The 27,891-nt window shown below is 44.3% G+C and overlaps 1 protein-coding gene across 1 annotated transcript; it reads left to right on the forward strand.

The window, feature by feature from the left end:
• Positions 1-49: 49 nt before the first annotated feature.
• On the forward strand, positions 50-27,022 carry LOC112263031 (uncharacterized protein KIAA1671). The gene is made up of 9 exons (XM_024438992.2): positions 50-1,039; positions 3,144-3,269; positions 15,038-15,153; positions 18,906-19,062; positions 19,170-19,341; positions 23,982-24,121; positions 24,262-24,404; positions 24,550-24,639; positions 24,838-27,022. The coding sequence occupies exons 1-8, from the start codon at positions 284-286 to the stop codon at positions 24,623-24,625; spliced, it is 1,686 nt and encodes a 561-aa protein (XP_024294760.1). The 5' UTR covers positions 50-283; the 3' UTR covers positions 24,626-24,639; positions 24,838-27,022.
• The last annotated feature ends 869 nt before the right edge of the window (positions 27,023-27,891 follow it).

Genomic DNA, 27,891 nt, shown 5'->3' on the forward strand with positions numbered 1-27,891 from the left:
GCGGGAGAGACAGAGGGAGCTGGAGCGGGAGAGACAGAGGGAGCTGGAGCGGGAGAGACAGAGGGAGCTGGAGCGGGAGAGACAGAGGGAGCTGGAGCGGGAGAGACAGAGGGAGCTGGAGCGGGAGAGACAGAGGGAGCTGGAGCGGGAGAGACAGAGGGAGCTGGAGCGGGAGAGTGTAGAAGAATTGGAGATAATAAAGGAGCTGGAGGGAAGACAACTGCTTGAGAAACAGAATGAGAGAGCGAGACAACAGCTTCAAAAGCAGAGACTGAGGGAGAAGATGGAGAAAGAGGAGCAGGAAAATATGAGACAGGTAGCAAGACAACAGGAGGCAGAGAGACAGAGAATCCTGGAGAGACAGAGGAGAGAGAACCAGGAGAGGGGGGTGCTGGACTCCTTACCTCTCAGACCTAAAGTGCTGGATCTAGACTCTGTGTCTCTGGGTGACCTGCACTCCAGAGGCAGTCCCCACTCCCCTGGTGCCCGATGGAAGCATCCATCTCCCCGGGGAGAGGACCACTACAGGCCTGGCATCCTGGACATAGACTCATTCAGGTCCCAGACCCAGACGCAGCCCTCGCCCACTAGAGAGGTGTTCCCTATTGCTGGCATCAAGGGCTCAGACCCAGGTAGTGGGGTGAGATCCCACACTCCAGAGAGGGAAGTTAGCCGTAGGGTGGGTGCAATGGGGCGACCCAGCCCAGTGTGGGCCCCCTCTCAGCAGGAGCTGTGGGAGCAAAGGCTAGGATTCAATGAGGAATCGGTGGATAGGCCCATGGCTGGACCAGAACCACCCAGGAAGCCTGCCAATAAACCCAGCCTGGAGCAGCTCCTCCACAGGCAGTTGGACAGGGCCACGGCCCCCATTCTGGTCCCAGAGAGACGCTGGTCTGGTATGCCCAGTGAAGCATCCTTCCCCAGGAGAGAGCCCCACAGCCCTAGGTCCCCCATGGAGCAGACCTGGTTCCCGCAGGACTCAGGGCCCCAGGGGCACAGGGTAGAGGCCAGAGGACAGAGGAGATCTCAGGGCTCCCAGGTAAGAAAAGTATCTTCTAGAGAGACCTAGGCTATGTGAGTGAATGGCATCTACAGAGCACAACATTCAGTGAATTCAACCAGTAATAATGGCCAATTAAAAAAGGACCATAGCTTACTTACTCCTTTTTTAAAATTTGTATTGTTTTACTGCATTAGGAGAATATCATACTCAGACCTTTCGGCTTTCGCCTTCTGAGTGTAGCTTAAAATCTTACAATCAGGAACAACTTTAGCTTCTAACCAGGTTAGTCATCTGCCAATCTCGTTTACCTGTTTCAGGGCTCTCTAACTCAGTTCCTAGAAAGCTACCCTCCTATAGGTTTTCATTCGAACCCTGTTCCTGGAAAGCCACCCTCCTGTAGGTTTTCGCTAGAACCTCGGTTGTAACTAACCTGATTCAGCTTATCAACCAGCTAATTATTGGAATCAGTAGCTCTCCAGGAACAGGGTTGGAGTGACAATCTACAGTACGGTAGCTCTCCAGGAACAGGGTTGGAGTGACAATCTACAGTATGGTAGCTCTCCAGGAACAGGGTTGGAGTGACAATCTACAGTACGGTAGCTCTCCAGGAACAGGGTTGGAGTAACAATCTACAGTACGGTAGCTCTCCAGGAACAGGGTTGGAGTGACAATCTACAGTACGGTAGCTCTCCAGGAACAGGGTTGGAGTGACAATCTACAGTACGGTAGCTCTCCAGGAACAGGGTTGGAGAGCCCTGACCTGTATACATGTTACAATCACAAAGAAAGTACAGAATTGTAAGATATGTGAGCGGGCGCAGAAGGCAGTTGGGAGTGTCAGGCGTGAACCGTTCAGTAATCAATTACCTTAGGTGTACTTTATGAGTTAGCCCCACATATTTATGAACAGCTTGGTGTCTTTTGTGGAAAGCTGTCTCGTAAATTGTTATAAGGTATACCCAAGTAAGCGGACACCTAAGGCAATTAAGTTGATTCTTTAATGGTTCATGATTCATAAATTGATTCTTTAATGGTTCCTGATACTTTTGGCCATGTAGTGTGTGTGTGTGTGACTTTCAACATGGCACTGTTATAGGATGCCACCTTTCCAACAAGTCAGTTTGTCAAATTTCTGCCCTGGTAGAGCTGCCCTGGTCAACTGTAAGTCCTGTTATTGTGAAGTGGAAACATCTAGAAGCAACAATGGCTCATCCGTGAAGTGGTAGGCCACACAAGCTCACAGAACAGGTCCGGCGAGTGCTGAAGTGTGTAGCGCGTAAAAATCATCTGTCCTCGGTTGCAACACTGCCGAATTCCAAACTACCTCTGGAAGCAATATCAGCACAATAACTGTTCCCGCGGGAGCTTCATGAAATGGGTTTTCATGACCGAGCAGCTGCACACAAGCTTAAGCTCGGCATACGTAATGCCAAGGTCTGTTGAAGTGGTGTAAAGCTTGCCGTCATTGGACTCTGGAGCAGTAGAAACCTGTTCTCTGGAGTGATGCAGAAATGGTTTGTCGGGATTGGTGTGGAAGAACTTGACTGGCCTGCGCAGAGCCCTGACCTCAACCCCATCAAACAACTTTGTGATGAATTGAAACTCTGACTGCAAGCCAGGCCTAATCTACCAACATCAGTGCCTGACCTTGTGGCTGAATGGAAGCAAGTCTCTTCAGCAAGGTTCCAACAAATAAATAGTTGAAAGCCTTTCCAGCAGACTAGAGGCTGTTATAGCAGCAAAGGGGGACCAGCTCCATATTAATGCTAATGATTTTGGAATGAGATGTTCGAAGGCCAGGTTTCCACATACCTTTGGCCATGTAGTGTACTCTCAATTGTCTTCCGTGCCCACTTCCATATCCTATAATTCTGTGTGTTTTGTGTGATTGTAACATGTAGACCAGAGAAGCCATCCCTGATTGGTAAATGGCTAACTACCCTGATTAGAAGCACCTGATTCTAAGATTTGAACCTGCACACTGAAGGCAAAAGCCGAAACATCGGTGTGTGTTGTTCTCCTAATGCACTAAAATAATCTTTGTGTGCAGACCCATCTCCCTTTTTACCTATGTGAATATAACCAGAACAAGGGCTTTCGTGTAAACATTCCATTTAATTCTACTATCCCTGTGTCTTAGGAGCTGAACCGGATGAGGTCCCGCAGTGTGTCCCGTCGATCGGCCCCGTCTGAGAGTGCTGTGGAGGGGAGCCTGTCCAGGATGAGGAGCAGGAGTGCACATAGAGAGAGGGACCGACAGAGCTGGGTGAGTCATGATGCTCTGTTTCCATGCACACGGGTATAAACACACACAATCCCCAAATTTCTGACTCAAAGCTGGATGAGTTTCAGAAATGAGCTTCTGCTACAGTGATATTACACTGCTTCAACATGGTAGCGATTGGAGCCCCCTCGGTTCTATGTTTAATCAATGTTTCCTTTCGAGCTGATTCTCAGAGAAGGCCCCAGTTATTTGGAAAAAAATAAGCTTGTATATAACTTCAGTTGCTGGGTTTGTTGGTTGGTTGTGTGTGTGTTTTGTTACAGTAGGGTGGAGTAGGAATGCAGTTAGTTCACTGGGAGAGTTGAGTGCTATGTGGAGCACTGGGAGTAATGAGTGGATGAGTAATGTGAAAGGCATGGTCTCACTCATCTCCACCCTCTTTCACCTCACATAGCAGAGAAATTGAGGCCAGATATGTTCTCAGGTCTGTAATTCAGGATTGTCATTAGCTAATACATGCATGTACTGCTCACTTTGACAGCATCCTGTTTGCATAGCTGAAGGAATGCTCTGCTGTGAAATTGGCTGTAGTGATATTGATATTACTTTTATTTAAAGCTACAATATGTAACTTTTTGCGTGACCCACAAAATTCACATAAAAATGTGAGTTATAGGTCTGTCATTCTCATTGAAAGCAAGTCTAAGAAGCGGTAGATGTGTTCTATGTGCGCTATTTCTATGCGTCACGTTTTAAGTTGGGTTTTTCCGTCTTTAACTTTCGGTTTTGTACACAAGCTTCAAATAGCTGAAAATACAATATTTTTGTTTATGTAAAATATATTTCACAGTGGTGTAGATGGTACAATGATTCTCTACACTTTACTTGCTTGTTTTGTCACATAAACTGAAAATAGGCAAACGATTAGAATTTTAGCAACCAGGAAATGGTCGAGCGACTTCTGCGTAGTGCATCTTTAAAAGGATCGGACCCTTTTTTTCTTCTCAATTTTCACCTAAAATGACATACCCAACTCTAACTTCCTGTAGCTCAGGACCTGAAGCAAGGATATGGATATTCTTGATACCATTTGAAGGGAAACACTTTGAAGTTTGTGGAAATGTGATATTAATGTAGCAGAATAACACATTAGATCTGATAATACAAAGAAGAAAATGTATGCAAGAGGAAGGCCAATATATGACTTAGATTTGACACTAGATGGCAGCAGTGTATGTACAAAGTTTTAGACTGATTCAATAAACCATTGCATTTCTGTTCAACATTTTGTATCAAGACTGCCCAAATGTGCCTAATTTGGTTTATTAATAAATGTTCATGTTCATAACTGTGCACTCTCCTCAAACAATAGCATGGTACTCTTTCACTGTAGTAGCTACTGTAAATTGGACAGGGCAGTTAAATCATTTTTAATCCAAGCTTTCTGCCCATATCAGATATGTCTGTGTCCTGGGAAATGTTCTTGTTACTTACAACCTCATGCTAATCACACTAGCCTACATTAGCTAAACCATCCCGCTGGGGGGGGAAGAGAGGAGACACTGGTCCTGTAGAGGTTTTAAGCACCTGTCTACATATCAGCCTGTGCTACAAAGGATTCCATCCAGAAACAAAACAAGTTTATATCAGCCCAAGTGTAAATGGCTGAAAGGGAAATGTTTATAAGCATACCAATATATTCATTAGATCAGAAGAAAATGAATGGGGGAACAAATTCAGCTTTGATTTGATAAGGCACAGCTGCCATCCCAGTGTTACTCCATGATGAGTTTTTGCGTGTGTTTCTGTCACCACCTGCTGGTCTGTGGTTGTTGTGTAATACGATATGTTTAGAGCCTGAGTGGTGCAATTACCACAGGGTTTCCTAGAGCCGGTAATAGCCGGCGTTTGGCCGTTTTTTGTATTATGTTTTTTTTTATTAAAAGAAATGCCATTTGCAAAATAATTATTTGTAGCCTCTTTATTGATGGAAATATCAGCGGCTGTAAATACATACGACTGGTCATGCTTATTGGTCTATAGGTTCATTTGCATAATTTAGTGGAATTAAATTGGGGCGTGTGTACAGTATATTCGTTATGTATCTTATTTATCACACACATACAGAGCCTTTAAGCGGAAAATCTGTCAGACAGCGTGAACTGCTGCTACAGCATCTCAAACAGCAAATACATAGACAACGGAAGGCAGGCCTCATCAGCGCATTACACAGCACTTTACAATGAGCTGGAGGCATTATATGCATTTTGAAAACACACTTAATTGTTTAAAACCTGAACGTTATACTATATATTATGAGGCATGTCTTGCCTTGCTTTAAAGTAGCCCAGTCAAAATCAATTATTTTATACAAGCTTTCTTTGGTTGCTCAGTAGCCAGAGGCACAATCCTAGTCATATTACTAAGCAACCCGTGCTAGTTGTTGCATATTAGATCTCCCTTCTTTCTAACAGATATTTTCATCTCTGTCACATGAAACCGTTCGCATGTGGTGTGCTTTTGACAACAGTGTTTTCTAGCTAATTGCATTATATTGAGTGGATTGTTGCGCTTATAATGTGAAGAAATAATAGTTTGAACATTTTAAGCTAAACATTCTGATCTGGCTCATTTAGCTTTTTAATTATTATTTTCTTTTTAATGTAGCCTACTGGTTCTATGAATTTGGGATGCATCGTCCACAACTGTCCCAGATTCTGTTTGGAATTGAGTATTTCTTTCTTAACAAGCTGACCAATAGTATAGGTACATTTCTCTATTATGGGGGATAGTAGATTGCCATTGGCTACTGATTTAGCTGTTTGTTACTCTTGTTGGTGGAGGGAAAGTAAATATGGACAGTTATTCTAACATCTTCAAAGTGCACATCAGAATTCGGTAAGAAGGACCGCACATCGTTGCATCCTCGACTTGCATGTTCTGTGAAGACATTTACATTTGATTTCTGTCATTCTGAGCACCGTAGGTGGACGCCCTAATTAGGTTATACACCCAATCAATGTACATGGGTCTGGCAAATTTCTCAAATGTCCAGTCAATTAAAATGTTGCCAGTCAAATGTCAGACGCCACATTTTCTCAATGGAAACCCTGGGATTCTAGTGTTTAATTGTGTAGAGCAACTGGAGACGCCAGTGTGAAATACCTGGTCTAGACTGAATTACTGACATAAGTTGTGGGAAAAGGTGTAGGTGTTTTATATCATTTCAGTTTAGGGGAACAGGGGGATTCATTAAAGATGGGAAATTGCTTTTCTATCAGCACGTGTTAATGATTTGCTGTTGTGATTAGTGTTTTTCTGTATCAGTATGGAGGTTAGGCCTGGTATGAGAGTGCACTATGGGTCTATCTCTCATGAGATCACACTGGTATGATCACATCATTACTAATGCCATGGTTAGAGAGGGCAGAGGAAGTGAAGAGGGGTAAAGACAGACAGATGGTCGCCGGGCTCAGAGACATGGTGTACTACATGAGGCTGTCCTGCTGTCTGAGGCTTCTACACTGGCTGTGGGTAAGTGATGGGAGATCGTTAATCAGAGCAAGGAAGCAAGTAGGGCTATGAATTGCCAAGGACCGACCTCACAATACGATATTATCATGATACTTTAGGTGCCGATATATGTATTGCGATTCAATACTGCTATTTTCTGTCGTTGAAATTTGATGTTCCAAATATATTTCTCACTATGTCTGCAGCAGAGGACAAGAGACAGCATGAGAAAGGGAGTTTCAGTCATGGAAATGAAAGTGGTGAAAACATGTTGGCTCATTGTTTACAAAGATGCTGGAGAACAAGCTATAACAGCGTTTTGGCACAGGTAGCGTCGACTAGCTAGCAAAAAAAACAATGATAATTGGAGTCCCAAGTATCAATATTAAAATAATAATTGCAATATGTAAGTGTATTGATCCCCCATCACTAGAAGCAAGGGAGAGGACAGACTAAAAGAGGCCTTCGTATAGCTAGGAATGTGTGGCTACTGGCTATTATATGTCTGAACAAAGCACGTTATATTAGCCCTATATATGCTTTGTCACGGTGGCTGGTTGTGCAAGTGTGACTTCATCATAAAAAAAACTGGGTGATGCATATTTGAGTCATATTTTTTGCTGGACAATTATCATTTTCGTTCCTTCTGTAAAAACGTTTTCTCCGTAGTCAGTTGGTGTTAATGAAACTTGAGTCAATGTTTTTTGTGGAGAGAACTGATTTTCTAGCTATAGAATGGTTCAAGGAGGGTGACTTTAGATCAATGTTCCTTAGAACTATTCTCCAGACGCCCACCAGGGGGCACAGTTTGAGGTGCCACGGTTGTCTTGCAGAGGATATCTTACATACCAAGGCTTAACTCAGAGAGATGACTCTGGTAGGTACGATGGAGTTCTGAAAGGGGAAAGGAGAGACTCTGATCTGACATGCAGTTTGCATGAGTCAGGGAGCCATTTGTTAGGCAAACTCTCTGACACGCTGTCATGATTCCTCTCTTTAACCATGAGCTCACTGTGCTGCGGACAGACTGGCTGACAGCCACAGTCTCAGCTCTCACACACAGCCACACCTGTCTCATCCCCTCTCTCTCTCTCTCTCTCTCTCTCTCTCTCACTCTCTCTCAGGCATGCATTCTCTATCTATTTAAAGGTATAGGCTAAACAACATAAACATCCACTCATGAACTTGAACTCTTAGTTCCTATCACACACACACGTTCCCCATCCCTTCTGTCTTCCCACCCCTTCCGCCGAGTGCTGACTATGCCTGTGAGAATTCTCTCTCGCACTGCAAGCAGAAACAGGCAAGAGAAACAGAGCACTGCAGAACATATCACCCTCCTGCACTGCAAATCCGGGCCCTCCCTCTCTCCACTCCTCCCTCTCTCCACTCCTCCCTCCCTCTCTCCACTCCTCCCTCCCTCTCTGCCTCCTCTCTCCCCTCCCTCACTTAGTTCGCAAAGGTTTCTCCTTGAGCGTGAATCCTGCAGCGCTGGGGACTAGGAGCAAGAGACTGACGCATTTGTTCTCCACCTGCCCGTACCTGCAGGGGAAGAGGAACCAGAGGGCGGTTGGTCTCGTTTTGTCTCCTACGGATTCAACATTAGTGTCACAATCTCCTCTCCTGTTTGTGCTTCTATACCCACGGCTCTGCTGTCAGTGTGCTGGGTACTCAGCGGGAATAGGAATGAGTACAGCTCTCCCTCAGTCTGCCTGACACCAGCTGTTCTCTTCTGGACTGTAGTTTTCCTGTAAAGTTTTCCACCAGGAAGACGACAGCAGTGTGGATACCATGGGAGAGGTAGATTCATGGATTGTCTTCCTCTGTGATTCCGGACGTGTCAGAGCGACGGCTTCAGGATCCCGCTGTCAAGTTTGACGTATGAGGGGTATGTGTGTGAGGTGTTGTAGTTGCTACTGAGGGTGACCATCAGTATGTGGCTGGGAAGAACCTGTTTGCAGACGGTGCAGTAGTAGATCTGCTGTGACCGGAGTCTCTACCAGCTGGGGAACTGTAGAACAGCTTTTACATACCATTTTGGGTTCCCTGCTACATAGTCTTGCCCTTCTGTATAACTGTGTATGGAAATAGGCATCTCACAGAACAGACCGAGATTCTAGGGCCATTGCTGCAGATGATGGACTGAAATGGAGCCATGAAGGCACCAGTGGGACTCGACAGCACAGAGGCTCACTGAGAAGCACCGAGGGACAGTGACGCTGGACTGCGAGTCTGTAGCCGGAGCCAAGTGCTGCATTGCTGCATGTTTTTGGAGACACTAGGCCATCTGACTGGCTGTGCCATCTCTTCCAAACAGCCCAGCTACTGCAACATTAACCTAGCTACGCACCTCAGCAGTATCCAGGACACCAGCTCTGAACCTGGACATCTATCTGGCTCAAGGACTCTCCCTTGACCATATTAACACACTGGACTGCTACTGGACCTCCGCCTGACTGAGCGCTCTGTCCAGACTTCATTCTGCAACGTTGGTCCTTTAGTGATCTGATCTAAACTGAGATGGAGTACCTGGGGGACAAGTTGTCGGTGGCCCAGTCCCAGGTGTCTGGGTGGATGGGGAATGTACGCCGCTCCCTGCAGGGGGCGCTCAGCGTGGTGTCCAGTGCAGTGGAACGTGGGGGCAGGGGGGCCGAGGACAGCCCTGGTGGCTTCAAGAGGGCCAACTCGTTACGTTCTCTGGCCTCTCGCAGCCGGGACTCTTTCCGCAGGTTCTCTCTGCGCAGCCAGCAGCGCCTGTCCCTACGCAGGCGTCCTGGGAGCAGCACCCCCAACACCCCCAACGCAGTAAGACACACTTTGTTTACACCCCCCCCCATCAATCCCTCTCACCACCAAATGGTCTCCCGTCAGTCACTACACATTCCAAGCACCTCAAACTCAAGGCCTTCTCTATTTGTGTGTTTTGTGTCTTTGTCTATTTGTGTTGCCATGTGATCTCTCTCTGATCCTGATAGTTCCTGAATGTTCTGCTTTTGTTCGCTGCTCAGTGCTCATCCCCCTCTGCGCCTCAACTGCTTGTCTCTCTCCTCCTCTGTTACCATCTTTGACATAACACTAACCTTAGTCTGTATGTCTGCACCATAGCTCCCACTCCAGCAGCGTCATAGCTTAGGTCATAGCTTACTGTGGGCTGGAGTTGGGTTTCTCCCTGACCCTCACTCCTAAACTATGGTCTGTTTTCACCCTTTACACTCGTGAGAATTGGGCTATATGGATAGGGCTAAATTTAAATGTTTCTTACAGAAGAAATATGATAATCATATGCATAAACATGGTATCAATTGAAAGGGAACAGTTTTGAGATTATGGGGCAATTATTAGACCAAAGTTCAGGACACAATAGTTCACCTGATATGAGACTGATTCCAAACATTACACTGTTGATTTTATGCATTTGACATTTAATGTACTTTTCGTCTCGTTTGTTGAAAATGAAATCTGAAAATACTCTGGACACATTCAGTAACATGATATTTTCCTGGAAAATATGGGGTAGGTGCAACATAAGACAAAATAATAACAAGGGTTTGACTGAGAGGACTAACTGCTGTCTCCAAAGTGTGCACAGTTCCTAAGTCACTTCCATGTACTTTGATGACTCAAAGAAGAGTCTTCAACTAGAAAGGTGTTTTTAGAGCTCTCCTAGCTGTGGCGTTGAGGAACTGGAGCGAACACACTTGTAGTTGTTTTATTTGGAACACAACCCTGCATCCCCGGCCTCACACAATTACTGTTTTTTTTACGCAATCCAAAAACTGACCATTATGAATTGCCATTTGGGTCAGGTGGGCATCATTTCTAAGTTTATTCTATTGCCAACATGACTGGCTAAGTTATAAAATACAATCTTACAGTGTAAGTCTTTCACAGGGCAGTTCAGAGAAGCAGATAGTCATTTTGGTGATCATAGAATGGAGTCATGAGTGCATTCAGATGAGTGGTCCACAGCTCATTTTCTACACAATAGAGAAACATAGAAACACATTCTGTTCTGAACCTGTTCTGAACAACTCGGGGTATGACGCCATGTCATCTTGTAACTGTCCATCAGAGATCATAAACGTTAACACTGTATATGACATGAGTTTTATTATATGGGAATGTAAAGTGCAGATTTGGACTCACAGGGGTTTGGCTTGCTTGTATGACATCAAAGTGGTATTTATTATAATCCTCAACATCTCGTCTTTCAAAATACATCGATTTCTCATAATTTACAACATTTTCTGTTGTATTTGGCGCATGTGACAAATAAAATGTGATTTGAACTTGGCACGGTGTTCAAGTTCAAAATCGGCTGTCACTCAGGAGCCCCCTAAGGCACTGCATCGCAGTGCTAGAGGTGTCACTACAGACTCTGGTTCGATTCCAGTCTGTATCACAACCGGCCGTGATTGGGAGTCCCATAGGGTGGCGCACAATTGGCCCAGTGTTATCCGGGTTACGGTTTGGCCGGGTTAGGCAGTCATTGTAAATAAGAATTTGTTCTTAAGCCTAGTTAAATAAAGTTTAAATAAAAAAAGTTGTGATACAGTTTGATTGCATTTTATGTAAGATTTACAGATTAGGCCTAGCTTGTTTGTGTGTCACTGAACAGGAGAATCAGTGTGTGCTGCCTGTGAGGAGAGGTTGTGCTGAATGGTCAGAGCACTGAGGCCAGTGAGATGTGGAGAGAAAGAACCAGGGGGGTGGAGGTGGGGCTGCTGGGATGGATGGTGCATTTGCACAATTAAGGGCTACAGTACTGCTGGGTCCCGTTTGGCCCAGTTGGTAGAGCATGGCGCTTGTGGGTTCTATGCACTCAATACTGTAAGTCGCTCTGGATAAGAACATCTGCTAAAAATGACTTAAAAAATGTATTTAAAAAAGCTGTCCGTCCCCCCCTCCTCCACAGCATCTAATGCCCAGAAAGTCCACACACCTGTACCCTCACATCCTAATCAGTTGCAACGCATAAACGAAACAGACACCCCACAGACACGGCAGCCTTTTACTGATTCACTCTCTCGGTCTGGTACGTGTGTCCTTTTTAGCTGGAGTCTGTGTAGTTGTCAGCTGGTGGATCATCCAAATACCTCTAATAGGTCCTGGTCTCCCTCAGGCTGACCTGAACCCACCACCTCTCCGTCTGGACCCAGTCCTCTAACCTGCAGCCTGTATCAGCCAGGCCTGGTCTTAAAGGGATACTTTGGGATTTTAGAAAAGAGTCAGATGAACTCGTGGCTACCATTTTTTTTGTGTCTCTTTGTCATGTATGAAGTAAGTTAGGGGTCGTTTTGCCAGCCAATGCTACAGATAGCATAATGACTGGAAGTCCATGGTAACGCCTGTTAGCAATTGCGCTAACGCTTGTTAGCAACTTCTTTCAACTGCACACAGAGACATAAAAATGGTATCCACAAGTTCATCTGACTCTGGGGAAGTAGATTAAGGGCCTCTTTGCCAAAATCCCAAAGTATCCCTATAAAAGTTCTTAAACCAAGTCATTCAGGTTTTTACTAACATTCTGTTGTGCTCTGTATTCTCAGCATTGCACTTATGTAATAATGACCGAACTAAATACACTAAACATGTCCTTTTCAGTTCTCTATCAGAGGTCAGTGTTTTGGTAGCTCTGTAAAATGTGACTGGAGTGCTGCTCTGTTGTTGACAGGGGGATTAGTGCTCATGGGATCTGTAGTCATGTTAGGATAGCTGCAGAGGGTCGTCATTGACCAGTCTGTCAATGATGAGTGTGTTAACTGTTCTACATTCCTACCCAGAGGGGTTGGAGCAGGAGAGTGGGGCTGGTGTGATGTGTGTTCTGTTGTGTTCGTGTTGGGTTCATTGTACCTGCACTAACTAACCGGCCTGCTCTGTTGTCTGCTTCCAGGCAGCATGACCATATGTTAAATGTGTTGGAGCTGCACAGCACTTCCTCATTCATAGAGAATTGTGAATGGCCATTATACGTGACAGAGATGAACTGTTCTTTTCCAGTTTGCATTAAGGAACTAGATTCATAACATGTCCAACTCACTAGGCCTTCAGTTTTATTTTACCAGGTTGGTCTCATTGAGATTAAAAATCTTTTTAAACATTTTATTAGAGACCTGGCCAAATTACCAGAACATAAAGTTTCATACAAAGGCACATTTACAACATAAAACACTACAGTTTAAAAACATGAATTTGCACATTGACCAGACAAGATGCTTTGGAGAGGTTTAGTGTATTTAGGGGTCAAAACATTGAAAGCCCCTCCTTCATTGTCCACCATAGTTTCTACCCAGTCTTTTAAAGTCAATTTCATGTCCTTGTGTAGCTCGTTCCAAAGCACAGTCAGCAAAATAGTCATGTGAGCTTAGGTGAAAATTGTAATTTGTCTGCTGGACAAAATGGGCTATATCCTATTTTCAGCACATCAACCCAAAGTTGTCATTTTGGATTAAATTAAGAGAGTGGGTGTTATAATTAACTAGCCTACATTTACATGATTGATGAAAGGTCTCTCAGGTCATGTTGATGTCTGTGATGGTGTAATCGTGGCAGGCTGTTATTATTCAGAGCTGTGATGTCTGTTTGGTCTAACTTTCCAAGGTGCCGCAAATTCTTTAGCCACATGTCAGATTGACTGGCAATCTCCCTTGGTGGTCAGCCCTTTCTCTCCTTCCATTCATCCGCTCATTGTTCTGTCGTTTCCCTTGACGCACCCTTCCTGTCCACAGATGGGGGCGGCAAGGGCTCATGTTAAGGAAAAGTCCGCTTCACTACCATTCCGATTCAAAATCACAGCCAGAAAGAAACCTATTTACCAGATAAGGTGCCTGGCAGGCCTGCTCTGTCCCTGTATCCAGTAGATTGTTGATAGCAGAGCCGACACCCTCACATTGTCAATACTGAAGGGCTTTCAGCAGCATTAGTAGTCAGCCAGTCCATGCTATTTCTTAACCCTCTCAGTCTTGCTGCTATTGTTTGGTTGACAGGTAACTGGGTAGCCTCTGGAGTGGCAAACACTAAGTGAGGGTGTGTTTGGGTGTGTTCATCCACGTACACTGTGGATATGGTAGGTGTTCACGGAATTTAGATTACAGGAGATTTTCTTATTGAATGGTACATGCTTAGTCCTGTGCATTAGCTGTGTTCACAGACCCTTAGGGCTGAAATTCATTATATTGTAAAGGGGTTTTATGAAGTGTGACTGTTTTTTTTTGACATAAATAATTCCTGCCTCAGACAAGACATGACAAGGTCTCTACTTTGTTGCTATTGTTGGCTCCAGCTCCAACCTGGTCTGTTTGAAAGGCTAAGCATGTATCTGGATTAACCTGCCTGTTTAATTGTCATGTGACCAGCATGTTCAAACCCATGGTTGGAACTGGAACTCTAATACTTGTTTAACAGCTAAAGACAGATTTGGCCCTGAGAGATCACGGTGTGGATTTGAAAACCAGCCTATGCTGTGATGTGGAGAGGACTCCTATTTAGGGCTGTTAAACCTGGAGAGGAGGAAGTACACTGCTTTCTCAGATGGAGGGATTTTCTCACTGTTCACCCTGGCCTTCTTTCTTCCTGTCAGGAAAGGCATTGATGATGAATGACATCCTGTACTGTTGGTTTCTCTCGCTCGCTATTTCTCTCCATTTCTCCCTCTCTCTCTCTGGCCCTCGCTCTCACTCCCGTGCAGTGACAAGAAACAAAACACCTATTACATTTCCTCCCATCATTCTCTTTAGACAGCCTATTGTGTTGTGGTGCAACAGTGCATCTGTATAACACGATGCAATGGAAGTCAACAGAGATCATGTAAGTTCAGCGAGATTTCTCTGCTTGTGCGTGTGCTCACAGTCTTGAATGCATACACAGGAGGAGTGAGTGGTATTAGGACAGTGTGCCCTCTGTAGCATCCTCATTAAAAGAGACACGGTTCAGTAGATAGCAAACGCACAGTGGCTCACCAGTCTCTGTCCCTGTCGCTATGAGCTCATCCCATTACCTCTCATTATCCTGCTCACCCACTGTAGGTCTGGCCATAGCCACACAATACATGGTTATCAGGACCAGCACCTCACTCACTGACACAGCTGGCCAATTGTCTGTTACTGTAGGCTGGGTGGGGCTTCAACCAAGATCCAATAAGAAGCCTTGATATTTTTATTCAGTCCAGCAGAGATTAATCCAGTTCTGTCATTTTGGAATCTGTTTTCTCTGACCTTCTAGTGATATTCCAATGGTACATACACTTCTACTCCTTTTTGACTGACTTGTCATTTTCTCCCTGTCCATCTCTCTTTCAGGAGCAGTTGAAGCAGAGTGTGGATGGTGAGGAAGAGGGGCGTGACATTGACACACTGGTCCACGAGGCAGACAGCCAGTATGGGACCTGGGAGACGGGACTGCGCACTGACGATAGGTGAATACACACACACACATGGCTGCTGTGGCCTGGGCCAACACTTGTGAAACATGGTGTGCTCCTGTTTTTGGTTACTAATAAGCGGATCCTCCTTCCTCAATATGATTACTAATTTCCCCTGAGGCTGTACCCTGGTATCAGGACATCCCGACATCGCTGGTTCTGAATGCCTCTCAAATTGTGCCGATTCATTTCTCACTCTAAATATACAATACTCGTTTGAGCTTGAAATTTAACACTCCCTGGATCGATAAGTAGTATCGAATGGGTGCACTCTATCATGTGTTCTGCCGGCGCAGCATTGACCTTTTCGACAAAGTCACTGAGTCATGTTATATCCAGCCTTCTAAATAGGGCAAAGTGGATAGTTAGCCCCAGGAACTGATTCTCTGCTGTCCTACCATTATGGCTAATGATGGTAATCTCAACATAAATCAAATAACATTTTATTTGTCACATGCTTCGTAAACAACCGGTATAGACTAACAGTGAAATGCTGACTTATGGGCCCTTCCTAACAATGCAGAGAGAAAAAAAGGCAAATAGAAAAATAATAACACTAGGAATAAATACACAATGAGTAATGATAACTTGGCCATATACACGGGGTACCAGTACAGAGTGGATGTGCAGGGGTATGAGGTAGATATGTACATATAGGTAGGGATAAAGTGACTAGGCAACAGGATGGATAAAACAGTAGCAGCAGCGTATGTAATGAGTTAAAAGAGCAAAAGGCTCAATGTAGATAGTCCGGTTAGCTGTTGGTTAACTATTTAACTAACTATTTAGCAGTCTTATGGCTTGGGGATAAAAGTGGTTCAGGGTCCTGTTGGTTCCATACCTGCTGCATCGGAACCACTTTCCGTGCGGTAGCAGAAGGACAGTCAATAACTTTGGTGGCTGGAGACTTTGACAATTTTTAGAGCCTTCGTCTGACACCACCTGGTATAGTGGTCCTGGATGGCAGAGAGCTCGGCCCCAGTGATGTACTGGGCAGTACGCTCTACCGTCTGTAGCGCCTTCAGATGCCAAGCGATGATGCAGCCAGTCAAGAAGCTCTCATTGCTGCAGCTGTAGAACTTTGAGGATCTGAGGGCCCATGCCAATTCTTTTCAAGCTCCTGAGGGGAGGATGGCATTGTCGTGCCCTCTTCACAACTGTGTTAGTGTGTGTGGCTCATGATAGGTGCTTAGTGACGTGGACACAGAGAAACTTGAAGTTCTCGACCTTCTCCACTACAGTCCTGTCGATGCGTGCTCGGCCCTCTGTTTCCTGTAGTCAACAATCAGCTCCTTTGTCTTGCTAACGTTGAGGAAGAGTTTGTTGTCTTGGCACCACACTACCAGGTCACTGACCTCTTCCCTCCTATAGGCTGTCTCGTGATCAGGCCAACCACAGTTGTTGTCAGTAAACATAATAATGGTGTTGAAGTCGTGCGTGGCCACGCAGTCGTGTGGAACAAGGAGTACAGTAGGGGACTAAGCACGCACCCCTGAGGGGGCCTCTTGTTGAGGGTCAGCTTGTTGGATGTGTGGCCCGTCAGGAAGTCCAGGATCCAGTTGCAGAGGGAGGTGTTCAGTTCTAGGGTCCTGAGCTTAATGATGAGCTTGGAGGGCACTAAGGTATTGAACACTGAGCTTTAGTCAATGTACAGCATTCTCATGTAGGTGTTCCTCTTGTCCAGGTGGGAGAGGGCAGTGTGGAGTGCAATAGAGATTGCGTCATCTGTGGATCTGTTGGGACGATATGTGAATTGGAGTGGGTCCAGGGTGTCTGGGATGATGGTGTTGATGTGATCCATGACCAGCTTTTCAAAGCATTTCATGGCTACAGGTGTGAGTGCTATGGGGCAAAAGTAATTTAGATAGTCCATGTGCCCAAGAACATGAAGGTAACCAATGGTGGTCTGTTTGAAACATGTAGGTATTACAGACTGGGTCAGGGAGAGGTTGAAAACTAGCTAGCTGGTCAGCGCAAGCTCTGACTATGTGTCCTGGTAATCCGTCTGGCCCCGCGGCCTTGTGAATGTAAACCTGTTTAAAGGTATTACTCACATTGGCTACGGAGAGCTAGATCACAAAGTCATCTGGAACAGCTGGTGCTCTCATGCATGGTTCAGTCTTGCTTTCCTCAAAGCGATAATAAAAGGAATTTAGCTTGTCTGGTAGGCTCATGTCACTGGGCAACTCGCGGCTAGGTTTCCCTTTGTAATCCGTGATAGTTTGCAAGCCCTGCCACGTCCAACAAGTGTCAGAAATGGTATAGTAGGATTCGATCTTAGTCCTTTATTGACGTTTTGACTGTTTGGTGGCTCGGGGGGTTCGTAGCGTGATTTCTTATTAGTGTCCTGTGGCACCTCTGGCCTTTAGCTCAGTGCAGATGTTGCCTGTAATCCATGGCTTCTGGTTGGGATATGTACCTACGATCACTGTGGGGACAACGTCAGTGATGCACTTATTAATAAACCCAGTGACTGATGTGGTAAACTCCTCAATGTTATCAAATGAATCTCAGAACATATTCCAGTCTTTGTTAGCAAAACAGTCCTGTAGTTTAGCATTCATTTCATTGGACCACTTCCATATTGAGCGCGTTACTGGTACTTCCTTTTTTGTTTTTGCTTGTAAGCAGGAATCAGGAGGATATAATTATGGTCAGATTTGCCAGAAGGAGGGTGAGGAAGATGCTTTTCTGTGTGTGGAGTAAAGGTGATCTAGAATTTAAAACATTTTTTTTATTGACTCTAGTTGCACAGGTGACAAGCTGTTAAAAATGATGTAACACGGATTTCAGTTTCCCTGCATTAAAGTCAACGGCCATTAGGACCGCTGCCTCTGGATGTTCATTTTCTTATTTGCTTATGGCGGTGTACAGCTCGTTGAGTGCCGTCTTAGTGCCAGCGTCGGTTTGTGGTGGTAAATAGACAGCTATGAAAAAGATGGATGCAAACTCTCTTGGTAAATAGTATATCATAATGTATACTAACTCCGGTGAGCAAAACCTCAAGACTTCCTTAACATTAGAGATTGTGCACCAGCTGTTGCATATAACACCCACAAGCTTCTCTTTCAAGTCTCAGGCAGAGTTACTGATGTTGAAATAAACAGATACTATGGTATCTATAGGTACTAACTGTACAGATACAATAGCATCCCAGGCCTCCTGACACTGTGTGGTCAAGGAGCAGTAGATCACTGAAACCTGCTTTACTTTACTCCAGCTCTCAAAATAGCCTGAGTCTGTCTCGCTCAGCAGGCTGGCGTACCACTGACCTCCTGTGGCCAGGAGAAGGTATCACAGCAACAAACTCCACCCAGGTTGAAAATCTGGAAAATGTTTTGTAGAAATGAATGGATACTGTAAGAGTTTCAGATAAGATACGATATACATGACTATTAAAAGGCAGTGGGTCATTGTCATATGAATCCAACTCTCTGGATGGAATAATCGCCAAATAGTATGGTCATGTACAGTATTGTGACTCAGCAGTGTTTGCTACCTTCAATCTGAAATGAGGAGCTTGTGGTCAAGTGGAGCAGGAGTCTGCCCGGTCATCCATTGTGTCTTCCAGTACATCCTCTATGAAATCTGATGCCCCTGCCTACAGTAAACCCAGACAGGAGAATATGACTCAGCCACACCAAGCTAGTAGACACTGTCACGTTGTTCTCTCAGTGGCATTGGCTGCATATAAAGACTTTAAGGAAGGTAGCCTAAAGTACTAGTCATGTCTGTCCTTCCTGTAGCCTGACTCCTGCCACGCCCACTTCAGACAGCAACCTCAGCCAGTCGCCTAGGGAACCCATTCCACCCCACACACCAGGGGAACACAGCGACCTAGACACTCCAGATGGCTTCTCCCCCTCGGTCCAGCCCGAGATGCAACTATTCCCCTTCCCTGAGGTAAGACTTGACACCAACCTTTTGAAAGGACGTATCAGTGTAACAGTCAGATTTGCTTCTCGTGTGTCTGTGTGTCTGTGTGTTTATCTGTTTCTCCCTCTCTCCAGGCCTCCACCATCCTGCTAGACTCCAGTGCTCTGCGCTCCAGGGTGCAGCTGAGTAAGATGCGGGGGCCACGTTCGCGCCCCTCCAGGGTGGCTCGTCAGACTGCTGCTATGTCTGTACACCCTGAGGGACAGACCTCGCCCACTGAGGACTGGCGCTCCCGAGACTCAACAGGTCAGGCTAGGACTATGTTCTCATGTAGACACTCTGTCATATCTCCAGGGCATAAAATGAACACCCACCACCCACCAAATGAGGGTAGATTCTGGTATTAGCGGGTAGGAATGTCTATTTTACCAGCCACGTTGGTTTCATATCTGCTAATCGCACAAAGGAATGTGAATCCTATATCCCACCTTCCACAGCCACACTGCCTGTTTTTTTTTTGGCTATTTACATTTTTGTTCCCATTTTTGTTTGTTCTTCGATGTTTGTTAGTCAGATTCAAAATCTTAGACATGCGTGACACCACTTATGTGGCCATGTTACCACGGTAACCTGCTGCCCTTAAAGGGGCAGCTGAACATTTGCCTCGTGGTGAAATTTTTGTTCAAAGGCTCGGGTCACAAACAACGAAAAGAAATTGAGCAATATCACACATTACTTTTTACGAATACAGTCCTTGTTTTAGAAACATTACAGAGCATGGTCATTTTTATGTAATTATGGCAAACAAAAATATTTGGGCTCATGGCTCCACATTAACACTTTAAAAAAATGCCTGACAAGAAGAATATAGATTTGACTCGTCCGAAACGTTGCACAAATCACAATATCATACAGAAAGGCCGAAATTGGAATAATATTCAAATCTATTTTTCATGTACATCAATAAAGGCCTAAGTGCTACAGCCTCATGTCCAAATTGATGCTGACATGAGGGGGGTGCCAAACTTTAATGAGACTCTTAATGACATAACTATAGGCTAAATGCCAGTCATGTTTGACACCTATAATGGAGGATAATTAACATGAACACCTAATGGGCTGTTGACCTCATGCACGGTTTATTTAGATCAAATGATCACAAGACGGGAGAGTGAAAGACCTGTTGATCACCGCACATCACCCACCTTGAGGCTGAGTGGAGGCAGTCAGCATTTTGAAACTATTTAACCATAAATCGTTCAGGTTTTGAACAATTAAGTTTATGTAATTTTATTAAGCATGTCTTGCCTTGTTTCAAAGTTGCCTAGCCAAAATATGACCATAGGAATGTTGAGGGAGTTTTTTTATTAACACTCAATATGACATTGAAACCAGATTATTTTTTTCATGTTCCATTGGTTCAAATCAACTTTATTTCATTGTCCTGCAGCCAAAGGCAAAATCCTAGTCATATTAGCATCCACGCTAGTTGATGCATCTTTAGATCTCTCCTCTTATATTTCTAACAGATATTTTCACGTCTGTCATATGAAACTGCTAATGCGTGCGTTGCACTTTTGAGAATGGTGTTTTCCCGTTAATTGCATTTGATAACATTTTGGCATAGCCTCCAGCTATGTGCATACTTTTGAGCTTTTAATATGAAGACGTACAACTTTTTAAGCTAAAACGGTCTGATCTGTTGCATCAGCTTTTTTAATGGGCAGTGGTTGTATGAATTTTGGATCTGTCGTTCCAAAACTGTCCCAGAGTCTGTTTTAAACCCGGAGACTAGTCTTTGGACCCGTTCTGAAATGGACCTTGGGCTTTCCCACCCAGACCCGATATGCATAAATAAAAAAAGATAATATAGAGCGAGAACTGTGCCCAAGGACAACTAGACACGTTCCGTATAGACCTGGTCGGACCCAGACCGGGTCCAATCTGAGTGAGGGAAGCAGTAGAAAAGTCATTTTTTAAAAGCTACTTTATTAACCGGAGCTGATACAGCACGAGAGGAGGGAGAGAGATGCCTCTCTAGCATGCGGGGGAGGGGCCATACTGTGAACAAGTGACATGAGGAGGGAGGGCGGGAGATAAAAATCAACCAAGCCAACTCGCGCTGTAGTAGACTAATAGCTGCCACAGCTAGATTATTTATCATCAAATATGATTACAGAGTACCTGTCTTGGACTGCATCAAACCGGAACAAGAAGCTAGTTAAGCTAGCTAACGTTAGCTAGCTAGGCTAACTAATGCTGCCGTGCATGTGCTTTCTCATTCTACAGTTACAAACAGAGGAGCCGCCAGGGCTTTTGGGCCCCATGAAAAGATATCACATTGGGCCACACCAACCCTGTGCAATTGCTGTAACCATACACCTCCAGAACCCAATCGACCCATTCAAAGCTAAATAACTACCTTTGCAGGCTTGCAACTCTCTTGTAGTCCAATATTTACTGTACGATATTTACTGACAGTGAGCTGTGAAAATATAACACTGTGCATTCAACGTTGTGTGGAATTCACTATTTGATGCAAGACTGATACCCTCTATAAGAAATGTGCTAAAGGCCATCTTTTTACAGTCTAAATGTAATTTTAATGTTAATGTTCTTGAATAGAAAATTATCTTAACATTAATGAATAACTTAAAATAAATATACATTAACCTCTTCAATTAAAATAAATTAACCTAACAAAGAAAATAATAAAATCAGCAGCAGATTTTTGAATTAAGTATACATACCAACTAGAAAATAAGCAGCTATAAAAGGAAAGGTCAAGAGGTCACAAAATCAATAGGTTTCTTCCACTTAGTCTTGATTGTGCACAAGAAATTTTATGGCAATCCAGCCATTATTTTGAGATATATCTTGTTCTCAGTCTGTTCTCAGTCTTGTTTTCAGCCTGTGGGCATCATGTGTGTAGTGATCCAATATCCATAGCCATGCCATTTAACAGCCATTTAACAGCATGGCAAGACTGCAAAGGCTGTCCTGGGACATAGTGGAGCTCAATTTAGTTTTTTTCAATCAGTTTTCGCTTACTGAAAGCTCTCTCGCCATCAGAAACAGTCACAGGCAGTGTGCAACATATATGTAAAGCAACTCACACTTCTCCAAAAATGCTTTGCAGCTGCATCTTACAAATTGCATTCAGGAGACCAAGAGGGGACAAGTTAGGGGGGAAAGTGGCAGCATATACAGTGTTCAGGTGTCTTACTTCATGATGAAACTCAGGTGTAAGATCTCTGGAATACTTCATGATCAGTGGTTGGCACACAGAAGGGACTTTATCCTCACTAATCCGCCCAACTTTCAGAACAGCAGAAAATGATTCTACAATTATTGCAGTGTTCTGGAACCTAATGTCCAAGTCACTTACGATGTTGTCGAAAACAGTAAAAAACACTTCTGAAACACCGTTGCTGCACTGTCCTGAGCTGTCTCCTCTTGATAGGTCTCCATGGAATCTCTTCCTTTTCCTCTGGCGGCTGTGTTCCTTGCTAAATTAAGTTGCAACATCCATTTGTCAGTGTTGCCTCAGACAGGAGAGACTCCCATCCATCTCTAAGAGCCGGGCATCTCTTCCTTTAAGGCTCTGATACTGGCTGCCTTTGTGTCAACTGAGCTTTTTCCTGACTGGAGAATCACATTCCTGTCCTCAATGCATTGCAGTACCTGCAATTATGCCAACTGACATGTCATTCAACACAATGCTGCTCACCTCCTTCTACAGTTGGGAGAAGGGCTGGTTCAGGGGGGTGGGGATGGGGAGACAAGGCTGCTGAGCCTGAAGCTGCATCTGTTGGGCCTGGCACCAAGCAGGGGGAGGGACAGGGACAACTGATTTAGTATGAATAGCTTGCTAAAAGTTTGCCTGCATTGATTAAATGTCAACTAAGAGAGGAGCGAAATGTAAACACTGAATTCTCTGAGAAGATATTAAGTAACTAATGTTAGGGGAGCAAAATTAGCCTATTTCACGATGGACTAAGCTAACAGGTTCATTTCCACCTCTCACGGACTACACCCACCTTCCTTTGTGAAACATTGGGTGACATAATGTCTCCCTTTCTTTTCTCTCTCCTGTCTTTTCTTTCTTTTCGTTTTTTGGAAGCCAGATTTTTCTTTAGGAAGCTGAGACATGATGCTCCACCGGCACTCCTCACTCGCAATTCACTGCTAGCAAGTACCGTTCGCGCCTGGTTTGGGGTCAGGACCGAACCATTTCATGTAAATAGACAAGTCATTTAAAATTCTACAAACCCGTGACAATCAGATCCGACCCAGACCCGTGATATTCTATAGAATTCTGGATCCGGACCGGGTCTCGGGTATCCGGATACAGGTGCTTCCTTGAAGACCTCTACCATAGACACCTTTTTTTATCCTCAAAGGGACAACGGGACACCCTTAATTTTGAGCCCTGAATGGAATTATTTTAAGAGACATAAAAACTATTTGGTTGTAATTGTAACGTTTCAATATTTTATAGGCTATGAAGGCTGGCTCACCACCTCCTAGGAGAGCCTTAAAGAGGCGGTGTTGTATTTTGAGACAGGTTTGAATATGCAGAGTGTAGCCTACATTTTTGTTTGATTCTCTATGGTAAAAAATATGTATTTTATTTTGTAAAGTGGTTTCTTGCATCATACTATTATGTAAAAATGGTGTTGCATATCTTTTTTGCCCGAAGGACAAGTGGCTAGAAAAGTTTATTTCAAGCCCTGTGGCTGGTAAGAAGTCTGAGTGGGTAGTAGATTTTACTCTTTCTGTTGTACCAAAAAGTACATTTTAGGTTTATCTCTTTCCAGTACCTTTCTCCTGCACACTTTTTAGAATTGAGTCGACCAGTTAGACTGGAGTTGTTCTTAGATGGTAACCTCCTACTCGTTATTATTGTGAAATGATGTACTCAGAGAGTGTGTTGTCCTCTACAGAGGACCACATTGAGTTTTCCAAGCAGGAGGACTCAGACTCTGAGGAGCAGGAGAGGGGAGTAGACCCCCGCTCTGCTGCTGCCTCCTCCCAGCCCCAGAGAGTCGCCCTCTTTCCTGGGATGGACCCCTCCGCTCTCAAGGTGAGTCTCCCCAAGAGTAACAGATGTTTACTGGAAGGCAAATAGTTGACCAGGAGTGTAATATAATGTTGTCACTTATTCTGCTGTGAATAATTGGCCTTTGATATGTTCTCTTGCTGGTTTCTTCCTCTGTTTGGCAGGCCCAGCTCAAGAAGAGAGGAGACTCTGACAATCAGACAGACGGAGCCGCCCCATCTCCATCTCAGCTGTCACGATCTCCTAAATCCCCCTTCCTGCCCCGGGTGTCCCGTGTGCTGCCCCCCTCTGGAGGGAAAGAAAATGGGTAAGATGGTGACCCTGTCTCTTCCCTCTGTTCAGCCTGGATCTAATAACCCAAACCAGGGATTGTTTAGATAGTCAGTCAGAACAGAAGTGTGTACCATTTGTAATGATTGTGCCTACTTTTGTCTGTCTGTGTGTCGTCTTAGGGAGGAGGCCTCACCACAGTGGCTGAGAGAACTGAAGTCTAAGAAGCGCTCGAGTCAGTATGAAAATGACAGCTAAGTGTGAATGAGCAGGTAAGCTCTTCTCACAAATGTTCCTCACATGGTGGATCATTCTTATCTACTTTCATAGGGTTCTAGTGCCCTATGCAATAGACGTGACATTTTTCCACATTTTCAGAATTATTCAATAATATTAAAGTGTGTCTGTTTTGCAAATAAATAACCCTAAAATGCTCATGGTTTGTTTCCGTTTGCATCCTCCCTGTGTAGGTTGCCTTAACTGAATAATCTGGTGGAGAATTGGAGACAGAAGCCTTAACCTTTGACCCTGAGAAGATGGAAACTCTGCTGCTGACATTGTAATTTGTCATCGGTTTGTTAATTTTATCTGTTCTCTTCCTGCCCGGGTCGCATACATGTGCATGGTGCCTTTTTGCAGACAACCTCGGTCTTATGGATGAAACGACCCAGGTTAAATATCTGGCTGCTCGGCTCCGTTTGTCCATTTCCTTTGCATAGAGCCACTTTACCCTCTCACCTGACAGGAGAATACGGAAGGTGGGAAACCCTTTTTCTCCTGTCAGGTTGCATTTCAGGACTGGTTAAACTTGTGGGACCACACGCCTCTTAACCTGGAAGTGCTTCAATAAGCTGGAGGACAGTCTTGTACCTCCACAAGATATAAATGTATTTCTTTTTTTAAATGTATTTTTCAGGTTCGTCTACGCGTTACATTTCTATGTGTATCTATCAGTCAAGGGGTGTTGGTAATAGTCAACATAGGATAACATTTCTGATTTTATTTTTTGTCATTGATCATAAAGAACAAAATACTGCTGAACTCATGTTTGGCCAGGCTGTATATTATGTGTTAGTAATAAATATGGTATCTAATCATGAAATATTCTATTTGTATTGTTGCTAATTTGACAGATGAATCATAACATGTCCGAGTGTTTAGTTTTGTACGGAGAGCATTGCAAGTATCACTACAGCAGAGGCTCCCAAGCCCATTCCCCTGATGAACTGACTGGGAATCTGTTGTGTTGACCTAATGCAGCCCCTTCTAACTGATGTGTGAAGAAAAATGCTGTGTGTTCAGTGTCTTTTCAATCATAATGTCTGAATATCTGTTTCTACTGGTGTTTGTATTTCTTAAGGATCCCCATTAGCTGCTGCCAAGGCAGTGATATACAGTTAAATAATAACACTGTTCACCACACATTGTGTTCCTTCAGGCCACTACTCTACTAACACATATCTACAATACAACATCCATGTGTGTGTGTAGAGTGCATGCGGGGTGGAAAAGGGGAAGAGAAGGGTTAATCACATTGGAGGACTCAATTATACTCCTACACACACACATACACAAATCAGCCTGTTCTTCCTCCCTTTACCTTCACTTACCTCTTCAGTGTAAGATCAAATGATTGTGTGTAATAGTGATGGATGAGTGTAAGGAAAATGTGATGGATGAGTGTGTAAGGATTGCAAGGGAAATGGTCTAACTGTATGTGTTACCAATGAGCCATACATTCAATGTGCACTCCCTGGGCTCTGTTTTATCAGGATGTCTGCAACATCTCCCATTTAGAGAGATTTGACCCACCTATTCTTTTATCACTACATCACTGTTGACAACATGTATGTGCATGTAGAATCTCAGCTTCTTTTCCGTCACTCTTTGCTCAGACACTGAATGGACACACCAAGTAGCAGTGGTACAATCATACAGTCTGGGTATCATGGATTCATCCACACAACTGTTATGGTCCCATTGTGCACATGGTCAGTGCAGCGATGTGGATGTATAGTGGAATGGTAGGAGTATGGCTTCCACTACTCCAGTGGGGAATGTGAGTAAAGTATATGGTTTTGAGATGAGGGTGGGTGGGTGGTTATTTTCCCCTATTCTGCTGTACATTACTATTTGCACCTGTTGTTTTAGAGCGCAGAGCTGACTTAGGCCCTGCCCATGTTAGCCATGCCCCTGACCATGTTAGCCATGCCCCTGACCATGTTAGCCATGCCCCTGACCATGTTAGCCATGCCCCTGACCATGTTAGCCATGCCCCTGACCATGTTAGCCATGCCCCTGACCATGTTAGCCATGCCCCTGACCATGTTAGCCATGCTGCACTGTCCCACTACTTCCATTACGCACTTTGTCAGTTAATGCACTACAGCACTGACTATTCTGTTGTACGTCCCACCTACCACATGTTCATAGACCGATGTTGGAATGCTAATGGAATGAAAGTGAATGTGTTGATTGGATCTTTGGAGTCGTTGTCCCTATGGTGTCCATGGCGTTTGACTTTGCCATGACTTTTGTCAGTTTGAGGGTTTCTTATTTTCTCTCATTTTGTTTTTAAAAATAAAATATGTATATTACATTGTTTTAATGCCAGTGTCCAAAATTGTAACTTCTTAATAAAATGTACTGAGTTGAGCTTCTCACTTTGATGTAATTATTGGGATAAATGTTACTTTTACATTTCAGCTCAGACCCACCCTGTCCAGTCTGCAGTATTATGAAGTTCAATTGGTGTGTCTATTTCTGGTGTGGGGTATAACAGAGGTCGATAGTGTTTGGGGTAGGGAAGTATAGGAGAGGTAGTTTCTTTTGGTGTGGGGCGGTATACGAGAGATGGAGGGTCAAGGTTTGGTAAATTAAGTATTCAAAACATTAAGAACACCTGCACTTTCCACAACAGACTGACCAGGTGAATTCACGTGAAAGTTATGATCCCTTATTGTCACCTGTTAAATCCACTTCAATCAGTGTAAAAAAACAAAAATGTTTCCATGCTTATGACATTAGACTACTGCAATGCTCTACTTTCTGGCTACCCGGATAAAGCACTAAATAAAAACTTCAATTAGTGCTAAACGGCTGTTCGAACCTTGACTAGAACCCCAAAAAATGATAATATTACTCCAGTGCTAGCCTCCCTACACTGGCTTCTTGTTAAGGCTAGGGCTGATTTCAAGGTTTTTCTGCTAACCTACAAAGCATTACATGGGCTTGCTCCTACCTATCTTTCCGATTGGTCCTCCCGTACATACCTACACGTACGCTACAGTCACAAGATGCAGGTCTCCTTACTGTCCCTAGAATTTCTAAGCAAACATTTTTATGGAATGGTCTGCCTATCCATGTGAGAGACACAGACTCGGCCTCGACCTTTAAGTCTTTATTGAAGACTTATCTCTTCAGTAGGTCCTATGATTGAGTGTAGTCTGGCCCAGGGGTGTGAAGGTGAACGGAAAGGCACTGGAGCAGCGAACTGCCCTTGCTGTCTCTGCCTGGCTGGTTCC

The sequence above is a fragment of the Oncorhynchus tshawytscha genome, linkage group LG12 (genome assembly GCF_018296145.1).
Source record: "Oncorhynchus tshawytscha isolate Ot180627B linkage group LG12, Otsh_v2.0, whole genome shotgun sequence".
In the NCBI taxonomy this organism is placed as follows: domain Eukaryota; kingdom Metazoa; phylum Chordata; class Actinopteri; order Salmoniformes; family Salmonidae; genus Oncorhynchus; species Oncorhynchus tshawytscha.

Bases quoted from the DNA above. Each gene is read 5' to 3' on its own strand.
- LOC112263031 (XM_024438992.2), top strand. From the start codon at position 284: ATGGAGAAAGAGGAGCAGGAAAATATGAGACAGGTAGCAAGACAACAG. The intron at 1,040-3,143 runs GTAAGAAAAGTA...CCTGTGTCTTAG, and splicing joins GGAGATCTCAGGGCTCCCAG to GAGCTGAACCGGATGAGGTC. The intron at 24,122-24,261 runs GTGAGTCTCCCC...TCTGTTTGGCAG, and splicing joins TGGACCCCTCCGCTCTCAAG to GCCCAGCTCAAGAAGAGAGG.